Source organism: Labeo rohita, chromosome 12 (genome assembly GCF_022985175.1).
Source record: "Labeo rohita strain BAU-BD-2019 chromosome 12, IGBB_LRoh.1.0, whole genome shotgun sequence".
Taxonomy (NCBI): Eukaryota; Metazoa; Chordata; class Actinopteri; order Cypriniformes; family Cyprinidae; genus Labeo; species Labeo rohita.
In genome coordinates this window covers 1,642,501-1,656,085 of record NC_066880.1, presented here as the reverse complement: position 1 = coordinate 1,656,085, position 13,585 = coordinate 1,642,501, and the positions used below count along the sequence as shown (strand labels likewise).

The window sequence follows — 13,585 nt, the reverse complement described above, 5'->3', positions numbered from 1 at the left end:
AGTCTGGATCCGATCTGCTCGCTGTGACCTGCACTTCTTGACTACTTGACTGAGCCTGTGTGAGTCTGACTCACGGACAATAATTTCCTTTTATAATTGATTGCCGTTATCAGTGTTGTAGCTCATAAATCTCTTTATTTTAAAGAGCTGCAGTTTGGTTACACAACAGAAACACCCGACAGGTAACCGAAGGGCTGCCTGTTGTTTAGCTGATAGGATGTGATGTCAGACTCGCTCAGCATCATGGGAAACGCTGACCATTAATATGGCAGCTGCAGCGTTTCTTTCCTGCTTCTCGCAACAAATTTGACACCGTCTCTCAATGTTGTCCTGTGCTTCTGTGGACTTCCCTTAATGTTCGTGACAACGCTTCAGTGGAGAGACAGACAGCAGCCGGCGTTGCTCTGACGGCCGTCACTCATGCGGTCAGCGCAGACGGGAAGATGCACAAATGATGCAACGTGCAAACAACTAATGGGCTTTAAAACCAAAGTTGTTGTGCGATGCACAGATGCCGACTTCGGCTGGTGCACAAACAAACATGAGCTCTCTTCAGTTGCGTGATGGTAGCACAGTTATTTCCATTAACAAGCTACTTTTGCACTCTTAATGTGACATCACTCTTATTACAAGTGTAGTTTTACTGACTAGAAGATTCATGCACACAATCACACAATTCTGCATCATATCGTTTCAAAAATAGCTCAAGCATGTCACACTTTCTCACAATATGTGATGCATTTTTGCTTTTGATAACCATTTGTAAGGTGAAAAAGTTAATCAGGTTAGTCAGGTTCACTTAATATTTAAGGCAGAAGTATTATTCTTTATGACTGAATTTTGGTTTGCAAAGCATACGGTTTAGTGGTTGTCAGATACGGTTATGATTTTATTTAGATTTTCTCATTTTGTGTCATGGTTGTATTGGTAGAACTTATTCAAGATGATATAAGAAAAATTATATATTAGAGGAGATTATGTAATTTTGCATTTGAGTCTTTTTTTTATTTATAAAAATGATAAAATTAAAGTAAGTCATTTTGACTACAATAAAAACATTTTTAGGGTCTTTTAAAATAAATAATAGGATAGATAATAGATAATAAAAATAGTAACTTTATATTTGTATTATTACTATTATTAAAAATTGTGAACACTTGGGAAATTAGAGTTTACATTTTTTTGAATGTTTTTATTTTTTAAATGATTTTTTTCATTAGAAAATTGTAAAGACTTTTCTGTATAGAAAAAAATATTAAATTAAGTTTGACTACAAAAAAAAATTAAATAATAAATAATAAAAATAGTCACTTAATATTTGTATTATTATTATTATTAAAAATTGTGAAAAATTGGAAAATTAGAATTTACATGTTTTTATTTTATTTTATTTTTTCATTAGAAAATTGTAAAGACTTTTCTGTAAAAAAATTGTAAAGAAATTAGTTGTTTTTGCATTTTTAGTCTTTTTAAATATATGTCAAAAAATTAAAATCTGAGTCATTTTGCATTATTTATTTATTTATTTATTGTCTTTTTAAATTAGGAAATTGTAAAACCCTAGGACATTAGTCATTTAGCATTTTAGTCTTTAATTATATGAAAATGAAAATTATTTTTTCAAAAAAAAAAAAAAAAACCTATTAACCTTTTATCATGTTTATTAATTGGAAAATTAAAAAGAGTCATTTTGCAATAATTATTTTCTTTTTTAATTTTTTTTATAAAAATGTAATAATGTATACAATTATTTCTGCTTTGTATGTTTTTATTTTTTATGTGGAAAATTGGAGTCATTATGCATTTTTAGTCTTTTATTTTTTTTAAGTCACTTTGCATTTTTTAATTAGAAAATTGTAAAAACTTAAAAAAAAAATTAAATCTTGCATTTTTTGTTCTTTTTTAATTAGAAATTTAATTATTAAATTTCTTTGCATTTTTTTAAAACATTTTTTAGTCATTTTGCATTTCTTTGCATTTTGGATCACTTAGAGTCATTTTTTATTTTTTATACATTTTGTGAGTCCAATTTACAGAAATACTATATATGAATATGGTCATATTTCAGTGCTGCATTATATCAAGTAGCAATCTATTCCTGTATTTACAGTGTCTTATTCAATGAGAATAGAGTTCAAATTATCCATATTAACAATTCATAAAATGTGAATGTGTTCCCCGCTGAATTCCATCCAGACGTCTCTGACACGTCATTAAACATCAGCGGCGGATCCGTCAGTGTCGTGTGTAACTGATGGCCGTGATGATCAGATATGATTTGGCCGGTTTGCTGAGCTGAGCTGGCGATTTCTGTCCGACTCCAGACGAGCCGGCAGCCATCAATAATGCGGGAATGAATGTCACGGATCATTGTGGAGCTGAAGCAGCGTCAGCTTACATACCGCAATACTTTCCATCCGCAACTCAACGTCTCTCATTTTTCACCCTGCGAGAGCTTCATTTGATCTGGACGCTGTAACGCATCCTAATGGGAACTGAGCGGAGCAAACTTGAAATTTAAAACAAACACAAAAATATGTCATGTAATATAATGCAAACATGTCGTCGATAGATGGATCAAGGGAATGAGACATTTATAGAAAGTGAAGCATTGTGACACCTACACTCGATTGATGACTTCAGACCCATGTGGCAAAAACAAAAAATTAAATAAAATGTTATGTATATACATATATGTATATACACACACACACACACACACACACACACACACGTGACCCTGGATCACACAAAATCAGTCATAAGGGTCAATTTTTCAAAATTGAGATAATAATTAAGCTTTCCATTGATGTATGGATTTTTATGGTTTGTTAGAATAGAACAATATTTGGTCGAGACACAACTATTGAAATCTGGAATCTGAGGGTGCAAACAAATCAAAATACTGAGAAAATCACCTTTAAAGTTGTCCACATTAAGTTCTTAGCAATGTATATTACTAATTAAAAATTACGTTTTCATATATTTACAGTAGGAATTGTACAAAATATCTTCATGGAACATGATCTTTACTTAATTTCCTAATGTTTTTTGCCATAAAAGAAAATCAATAATTTTGACCCATACAATCAATGTATTTTTGGCTATTGCTACAAATACACCCCAGTGAATTAAAACTGGTTTTGTGGTCCAGGGTCACATATATATATATATATATATATATATTTTTTTATACATAAATACATACTAATTTAAATATATGTCAAAATGTACGAAAAAAGGTTATTAAATGTTTTTTTTTTCTCTTTTAATTTAGCATAAAAATATATATTTAGCCTTTTATATATATATATATATATATATTAAGCATAAAATTATATTTTTGGCATAGTAAAAAATATGCATATGTGTATATGTATATATATATATATATATATATATATACTATTTTAAATATCAAATGTTGAATATCAAATATATTTTGATAATTTCTTTCTATATATATATATATATATATATATATATGCATATTTTACTATGCAAAATATATATTTTTATGCTTAAAATTTAATGTAAAAAAAAATTAAAGTCATTGTATTTTGAGGCTTTTTTGGAATTTTTTTTTTTTTAATAATTTTTCTGTCATTTTGCTTTTGCATCAATTTTGCATCAAGTGTTAGTTGCCCATGCAATGATGTTACATAAATAGTATGTGCATGTGTGGCATTTTACAATCGTTTGGAACACTCGTTTTTTTTTAAGTTTTGTTTTTGTTATTTAAAAAAAAAATGAAAAAACTTAAATTATGGTCATTTTGCATCCTTTTTTTTTAAATAGAACTTTCAATGTGTTTAACTGCATTTTGCATCAGTTTTGCATCTATGTGTTGCATGGTGCATCAAATGTTACATGAATATTATTTGTGTGTGGCATTTTACAATAGTTTTGAACACTGTTTTTTATTAAAGGTATCCACAAACATTTCTGTAGAAAAATTGAATGTAAAAAAATGATAGTCACTTTGTATGTTAAGTCTCTTTTTTTTGGAATTTTTTTAAAATAGGATTTTTCTGTCATTTTGCAGCAATTAATATTTATTAATATTAATAAATAAATATTATGTGTGTGGCATTTTACAATCATATTAAACACTGTTTTTTTATTAAACAGCAAAAAAAAAAAAAAAATGTAGAAAAAAATTGAATGTTAAAAAATAGTCACTTTATATTTTGTCTTTTTTATACAATCATATTAAACACTGTTTTTTTATTAAACAGCAAAAAAAAAAAAAATGTAGAAAAAAATTGAATGTTAAAAAATAGTCACTTTATATTTTGTCTTTTTTATTACTAGAATTTTTTTTTAAATAGAGTTTTTCTGTCATTTAGCATTTTGCATCAAGTATAGTTGCTCATGCAATGATGTTACATAAATATTATGTGTGTGTGGCATTTTACAATCATTTTGAACACAGTTTTTTATTAAACAGCCAAAAAAAAGTGAGAAAAAAAAAAAAAAAATGAATGTAAAAAAAATTATAGTCACTTTGTATTTGAAGTCAATTTCAAAAAAATTGTAAAAACTTAAATTATGGTGGTTTTGCATTTTAGACTTTTTAAAATTAGAATGTGTTTAATTGCATTTTGCATCTATGTGTTACATGGTGCATCAAGTGTTAGTTGCTCATGCAATAATGTTACATAAATATTTTGTGTTTGGCATTTTACATTCGTTTTGAACAGTGTTTTTTATTAAAGGTAGACAAAAATAAGCTTTAAATACCCTTGTATAAATCTTCTTGAGTTCATGCTACATCCCTGTTCGCTGGTGTTGAGTTTTATGAGCATGTTTTCTGAAAGCACACTCACCTTGCTGGCATTTTAACAGCTTGTAAACTCTAAAATCCATTTCTGATATTTGATGTGCTGCGTTTGTGAAGCTGTGCGGATTCTCTCGCCGTATGAGAGCTCATGTAAAATGGATGGACGGCCTTTGGCTCGTCCGTAGAGACGCGGATCAGGGGTTTCTTTCGCTATGACCTTGTGTTATAGAAGATGCTTTATGTTGCATGTATATATTCAGTATATAAAGCAACTGTATCATATTTGATAGTCAAAACTGTGTTGTCTTCATTAGTCATTGTCTGTATTTGCGACGGACGTCAGATCAATGGCTTTATTTTGTGCTGCACTTCATTAGTGTTTTCCTACATTATCAGAGCCGCTGTCACATCCACTAAATGAAGAAGGAACACAAGCGCTCGTTCTCTTATCAGGAGAATAAAGGTTTGTCCGTTCTTGTCAGATTGGCTGATGCGGGATTGCGGAGGTCACTGGTTTCGGGGTCTGTTTGACTAATGGCCATGAAGGAGCCGTTAAGATCTCGGACTGACGACGGGCGTATCGACAGGAGGTGCGGGCGACTAAATCAAGCCGGACACTCCGTAATGAGCAGCTTTGTTTTTGCTAAAGGATCTGTTTATCTGGAGCGCCGCTGATGGACGGAGAGCATCCTGTCGTCATGGAGACGCTGATTGCCGTGGTGCTGATGCAGGAGTTTGGTTGTGATAGAGGATGCTGTTTGTGTCTCGGCTGATTGGACGGATCGGTCGTGACATTGACTCGTGTCTGGTGTGATGCTCTCGCATGAACTCTAATGGAGGGTGTACACTGAGTCTCTTTTGTTTCTTACTGTTTGCTTCTTTTTTTTTTTATAGTTGTTTGGCATCATACCAGATATGAAAAATAGTAACTTGTCTTGAAATATGCCAAGAACTGCCAAGGCATATTTATTCATTGATTAATTCATTCATCAAATAACTACACATTTACCAACACTAATACATTCATATTTATTCTGTGAAAATACAAAATAAAATCATGTACATTTTATTTACAGCCTTTTGTACATTATAATATATTGTATATTATATCTGCATTGTCATGTATATGTTAAATACTCCAGCAGCACACGAGACGTTCATCTTTCAATCGTTTCTCTCTTCGTCCAGCATATCAAACCGCATGATTCACACTTAATGCTTAAGACATTTTCATTTAAATACGTCTGCTTTTGTGAATCACTAAAGTTATTACAGAATAATCAAACACCTTGAGCAAATTCACGTCACTTTTCAGTCATCCAGAAATGTTGTGATTTTGATTTTAGAGCCACTTTTCGCTGGAGCGGGTCTTTTGCAGGTCCTTCCTCGAGTCCGGCGCCGCTGATCTCAGATCAGCTCAATTAAGGCTCATGTGAGGCGTATATATATATATAAATAAAGCACACGTTTAACCTGATCAGAGTTTAATGTGAAACACTGGAATGACTGAAGAAGTGAACAGAAGCTCAAGGCGACAAACAAATGCATATAAAATGATTTACAGCACTTTGATATTAACAGTAAAAAGCTCAGATTGAAAGCAAACAGCTAAAGAAACACAGCAGATCAAATCGGCACAAGATGTGGAATGCGTTTGTGAACCTCCGTCGTCGTATTAGTAACATTCATGAAGCGTTACTGAGGTAAAACCCAATCAAATGCACGGTTGTCCAAACAAATCTGATGTGAAACAGCATATTTATTGCTACAGTGCATAATCATTGGTACGAGAACACGGCGAAGCTGCCATTGATCCATCTGAAATCGGTTTATTTTCAGTTTAACGTGTCCAGCATCTGGATTGGTTTGGACTCTGTGGCCAATCCCGAGCCGGATCGAGGAGGACCTGCGCCCGCTCTACGCGACCTGTGGCTTTAACCTGATCTCATCTTCTTTGGCTTCAGGTGGAAAAATGTCCCGATATCCCACCAATGACAACTCTATGCTGCTTTATGAGTATAGAGTCATAAATCTGATTATGTGCCTGCTAATGTCTAGTAAAACTAATATATATTTAGCTCATAGTTAGAAGAGTTTTTTTGTCATCTACAGTAAGTGTAGTACATTCTACGCTCATCTCTTTTATTTCTATAACGCTCTGTTTAGTCTTTCTGATATTTGACTTCAAAGCCAGTGTTTTCTCAACTGTTCATGAGACATCAATGTACCGTATGTGTTTTTCAAGTCATGGATGTTAGGAAAAAACAATGCTTGATGCAATTAAATGTAAAAGATCCAATTTTAACTTGTTGATGTTCTCCGTTGTGACTAAAAATTAAGTGCATTTAAAAAATGAATAAATATGACTAGGGCAATATGTTTTTTCCCAGAATTTTAACCCTCATAATGCATTCAACATCTGTATGGAATTTCAAGATTCATTGCTTTGTCAAAAATTTGTTTGAACTAAAACTATATCGTATCTAATCAGCAGCTTCTCATTATTAAGTGAATGTTAAAACATTTAACATTTCAAAGTTTTGTACATTACCATGTATTTACCCCTTTATGATTAATAAAAAAAGGAAATTATTTGACCAAATAAATAAATATATAATTTATATATTTATATATTTATTTACTTGGTGTGATTCATTTTATATAATTAAAATAAATAATATTTTACAATATTGACTAAGTAGTCTTGTCTGAATTTATCATTGCATGAAATGTATAAAAAACATTAAACCTGAGAATTTCCATTTGAAAAAATGAGAAATTCTTGAAAATGTTAAATTATCCATGAACCAAAAATAATAATAATAATAATAATAATAATAGTAATTATATATATATAATATTTTTCAATATTGATTAAAAGTCTTATCTGAATTTTATAAAAACATAAAACCTAAGAATCTCCATGTTAATTATGAGAAATTCTTGGAAATGTAACCACAAAACCACAAAAAATAAATAAATAAATAAATAAATAAATAAAATAAAATAAAGACGTGTATATATATATATATATATATATATATATATTTTTTTTTTTTTTTTTTTTTTTTTTTTTTTTTTAGTAAATGACATGGTAAAAACATAAAACCTGACAATTTCCAGTATCAACCCCACTAGAATGAATGTCATTTGAACTCATGATTGCACAAAAACATTATAAAACCTACATTTATGAAACTTATATATGTATTTATAACAAAACAACATAAATATTACTCTGCAAATGTTTCAGACTAAAAAAAATTTATTCATTTTCATAAACTTTGACTTTCAGATGAAATTAAGTGAGTCAGTGATTAATTTTTTATGCTGCAATGGTTCATTATTAGGTGTGCATATTCATTTTTATCAACAAAATTGTGTGTTAGATATGGCGAAAAAAAGGCTAAATATATTTTACAAACGTTTTTGACACTAATTTAACCCCATAGATTATTTAACAAAAATGTATTTTTGACACTAATGGAGCTCCATACATACCCGGGTCAAAATGACCCGAACATTTGAAATGGTTATTTCTCTTAAAAAAATAATAGTAAAAGTCAGAATCAGTTTATTTTGAGGGTTTTAAAACATTTGCTAATGTATTATTCCTTTTTAGAAATGTTTATGTATCTCATATAGCCTGAGAACAGACCTGAATGCATTTTGAGGGTTAATAGTTGGAAATGTTTTAGTGTACAGTACAGATATTAAATACAGGTTCATTTGCATTGAGATTTATTTTGACTATAGTGAGTTTAAAATGTGCTAAAATCATAAAACCCTCAGAATTTCATCTTTTTGGTCTGGGTCAGCATTTGAAACCAGTTGAGAAGCACTAAACTCATTGATTTTCAGTGGATTTGTAGCAGCAGATCTGATGATTCGTCCGTGATCAGGTGAGTCCAGATGATGATGTCGTGTCAAGGCTCCTCCTCCACTTCTCTGATTGGCTGGATGATGTTGCTGGTGGATTTGTACTGATTGATCTGATTGGCTGTGTGTGTGTTGGTGTGTTTGGTTTGTGTGTTTCTGGGGAAGCTGTTCTCGGGTTCATCTGTGTACCAGTTTTTATCTGCAGAGCGATTGACATCATTTACTGTACGCCTCCAGCATGATCTGCACAAGTACATGAAAGCAAAGTTTGGCTGCACAAGCTCCATCTCATGCACTGAGGAGTTTGTTACATGTTGAATTCAGAGCAGGGTTATTATAGTTAACTAAAATTAAAAAAAAAAAAACATAAAAATGGTTGTTACTTGAAATAAAATAAACATTAAAATTTAATAAACTTAAAAAAATATTTCAGCACTGTAAAAAAAATTATATGATCCATAAGTTATAGTGACATGTCTTTCCATTAACCCATTAAAATTCTTTAATATAAGCTAGGATTTAATTTAATTTTAAGATAAAATTAAGACTAAATTTTCATTTAGTTTAAGTACTAAAATAACTAAACTAAAACTAATAAATAATAAATTATATTATTTGTTACAATTTTATAATTTCATATATATTTAATATTTCTTGAATAATTAATATTATTTAATATTAACATTTATTTAATATATAATATATCTTAAATATATATATTAAATTATAAAATTGTAACGAACTATTTAATTTATTTTATAATTTATTGTAATTTTAATATATTTTTTGATAAATAAAATAGAATGTATATTATATGAAAAAGATGCATAATTTTCTCATAAATTAAGTATGTATATATATATATATATATATATAAAATTATTTATTTATTTATATATATACATACTGTATATGATGAGAAAAACAACAAAATTGTTTACAATTGAACTAAAATTAAAGTGACAATTGTAATTTTATTGTCTAATTGTAAAAGTTTTAGGTAAAAAAATCATTTTAAAATTTGAATAAACATGATGAAAACTATAATATAAATATGTTTTTTCCTAACCAAATACATCTACATATTTTTAAGAAAGTCACTTTCTGTATTTTGCATACTGCACACAAAAAATACAAAATACAGAAAGTGACTTTCTTAAAAATATGTAGATGTATTTGGTTAGAAAAAACATATTTATATTATAGTTTTAATTTAATTTGTGTGATAATGTGGTTATTTATTATTATTAATCATTTGCAAAATATGTAATTAAACATGGAATATATCAGTAAATACAAATTAAATACAATTTAAAAAGTCATAAGCAAAGACATCAGATGGGATTTTTTTTTTTTTTTTTTTTTTTTTGGGTGAAGGCATTTGAGATCATTTGCATTGTAGGGACTTGTTCTGAATTTTTAGCTGTAATCATGCTCATATATTTGGAAACCAAAACCATGCATACTACATAGTATGTACTACAGACACGCGAGCTAGATCTCTACAGACAGTTGCAATGGTCAAAGCATTCACAGTGTCATGGAGATCGTAGATATCAAGAGATCAAGACAGTTACTGAACTACAGCAGAGCCCTGAATCTAGAAACACATGCACTGCAGAGATGACCTTCAGCAGAACGGCCAAAAGCTGCTTTGCTTTCAGTCAGAAAGCAAAGAATTAATGCTGGCATGACCATTTCAATGCACTTTTCAGCTCATAACCATCTGAATTATGAGAGATGGTTGCAGTAATGACATGCATTTCGTTCCATACCTGAAACCCCTCTATTCGTCCTGGGCGCACTTTAAAGAGAGAGTAAATGGAGTAAGTGCAAACATACTGATTTTCTGAGGGAACTCAATCTTGAACTCAAACTTATATTTGTGCACAAGTTAAAAAATATTTACCAATTTACAAAAGCAATATTTTTACCAATTTACAAAATAAAATAACAATTAAACTAAAATAAATGCACTTGTACTTTGCTTTAAAAAAAAAAAAGGTTATCAATTTATTTAAAAAAAATCATTAAATAATTTAAAAAATAAAATAATTACAATAATTACATTTAATTAAAATAGTAAAATAGTAAAATAATAAAATACAAACTAAAATAAAAAATATACAAGTTATCAGTTGATTACAAAATTCATTAAATAATTTAAATAATAATAAAATAATTATAATTATTATATTTAAATCATTAAAATAGTCAAATACAAACTAAAATAAAAAAAAATGTAATTAAATAAAAAATATAAGCAAGTATTTACCAGTGCACTTGTACTTAGCTTTAAAAAAAAAAAAAATAGTTGTCAATTTATAAAAAAATTGTCATTTAAATAATAATCACAATAATTACGTTTAATTAAAATAGTAAATACAAAGTAAAATTATATATATAGGTTAAAAAATAGTTATCAATTATTATATTTAATTAAATTATTTAAATAGTAAGGTAAAAATAAAAAAAAAAATAATTAAAAATATAAGCAAGTATTTACAAAGTCAAATAAAAAAATAAATCAAAAAATATAAAGTACAAAGTCAAATAAAAAAAAAAAACAAAAATATATGCAAGTATTTACAAATGCATTTGTACTTAGGTTTGAAAAAATTTGATCAACAAATTAATTAAATAATTAAAATAATAAAATAGTTATAATAATTATATTGAATTAAATTACATAAAATAGTAAAATACAATAAAAACAAATCAAAACTAAAAAAAGTTAATTAAATAAAAAATAAGCATATTTACAAATGCATTTAAATGATTTAACAATTTATAAAAATCATTAAATAATAAAATAATTATACTAAAAATGCAATAAAAATTAAGTAATGAAACGCATCCTGAGCAAGAGCAGTTGCTAAGTGTTACAAAAGCAAAGACTTCACATCTTCAATACAGAAAAAAAAAACTTTTATTATGTTTAAGATATCGCATACACTAGTTCATTATAATCATATAAGAAAAATCTCTTACACTTGATATTTAGAGAATCAAAACTTTGGTGTGAGCGTCTTACTATAGCAATGAACGTGAATTAAACATAGAAAGCAAACCAACGTCTTGCTTGCTTCTTTACAAATGCTCTTCGAACAGCTTTATTCTTGCAGCATCGCAACATTTTCAGATCACGTGAGTTGTACCAACCAAACAGGACATCGAGTTCAGTCCAAAAGAGTTGAACAGCCGTAGAAACGTTGGAAGATAAAACGTTTGTCAAATGAGTGTTTTAAAGAGCCGAAGCTGCTGCCGACGGCACAGAAACGTCTGAGCGACGGCCGCAGGAACGAGGAATAACGCTTCAGCTTTAGTCTAATCACAATTAAGCTGTCACTAACCTGACCAAAAACCCCAGTCAAGAATCAGAACTGACGTTTAGCCTTTGTTTCACAGACGAGGCGTAAACGTGCGTCTTGGTGCACATGCTATGCGTTTCTGTCAAGGCTGATGTGATTGAACTCTCATTCTGTCATCTGTCGTCTTAAGAAGGCAGTGAATGGAAAATAAAAACATTCTTCATGAGCACATTTATATTGAAGTGTAACTACAGTGGCTCCAAATGTCTGAGATTTGAGAATTGCAAAAAATTATGACATATAATGAAGCAATATTTCAGATTCTGTACCATTTCTAGCTCACTAATCAAATGTTATGATGTTAAAATATGTACAATGTATTCATCATGAACTTATATATTTGGTGCATTTATTTTGTATTTTGTATAGTTTTAGTATTGTTCATTTATTTTATGCATCTGCAACTGATTAAATTGTACAGATTTTTTGTTGTTGTTGTTGCAAAACATCCACAAAATAATCTAAATTGTTCAAAAATGCATCACAAATTGTACATTTTTTTTTTAAATTTATTTATTAAAATTATTAATTTATTATTTAATATCATTATTGACTTTTCTAAAAGTTTAATGTATTTTAGTAGTTGAAAATCCAAAACACTTTTTCCATTGTGACTTTTATTTTAATGTTTTATAATTGATTGAATTGTGCAGAATTTTATTTCTCTATTTCTCTATTCCACAAACAAAATTGCAAAAATAAATTCGAGTAAATTTAATTTTTACTGCAATTTGTATGATCAGAAAATATAATATGTATTAATATTATTAATATTAATATTATTATTTTTATTAATTTGTAATATTTTAATTGAGCATTTGCATTTTTAGTTAATAAAATATTACATGAAAATATTTACAGGATACATTATCCATCATGTCATTCATATATTTTATGCATTTGTTTAGTATTTTGTATATTACTGGTATGTATTGTTTATTTATTTTGTATTGTAATTGACTGAAAAATAACCCAAACCCTATAAATGTTTGTTTTACATCATTTGAGTTGTGAAACAAAAAAAAAAAAAAAAAAAAAAAAAAACTGAAAATTGCAAAAATAAATTCAAGTGCATGTACATTTTCACATCATTTCAGTTGTGAAACTAAATTGTAAAAAAAAAAAAAAAAAAAAAGTAAAAGAAAATGGTAAAAATAAATTCAAGTTAAAGTTAAATTTTCACTGCAATTTATATGATCAGAAAAAGTAATTTTTATTAATGTTATTACTTTCTGGTATGTATTGTTCATTTATTTTGTTTTGTAATTGGATTTTTAGTGATTCAAAAAAATCCAAAAAAATGTGTTTTACATTATTTCATTTCTTAACAGTTTAGATTCACAACTCAAATGAATAAATCATACATTGAAAAAAATAAATTAAAGTTTATTTAAATTTTCACTGTAATTTATATGATCAGAAAAAAGTAATATTTATTAATGTTATTAATTTCTGGTATGTATTGTTCATTTATTTTTAGTGATTTCAAAAATCCAAGAGATGTTTGTTTTACATTATTTGAGTTGTGAAACAAAATGGTAAAAAAAAAAAA

The 13,585-nt window shown here is 28.2% G+C and overlaps 1 protein-coding gene across 10 annotated transcripts in view; it reads right to left on the bottom strand.

Annotated features, from left to right (window-relative positions):
• Nucleotides 1-5,793: 5,793 nt before the first annotated feature.
• Nucleotides 5,794-13,585, bottom strand: part of LOC127173793 (calcium-activated potassium channel subunit alpha-1-like) — a 110,855-nt gene continuing 103,063 nt past the window's right edge. For 9 of the 10 annotated variants that reach the window (XM_051123753.1, XM_051123755.1, XM_051123754.1 and 6 more), the window contains 2 exons: nt 10,438-10,466; nt 5,794-8,861 (listed from right to left, as the gene is read on the bottom strand). In XM_051123753.1, the coding sequence (XP_050979710.1) occupies nt 8,710-8,861; nt 10,438-10,466 (181 nt within the window). In that variant the 3' untranslated portion in view covers nt 5,794-8,709. Of the gene's footprint in view, nt 8,906-10,437; nt 10,467-13,585 lie in introns of all 10 variants that reach the window. The other variant, XM_051123756.1, reaches the window with a different exon arrangement.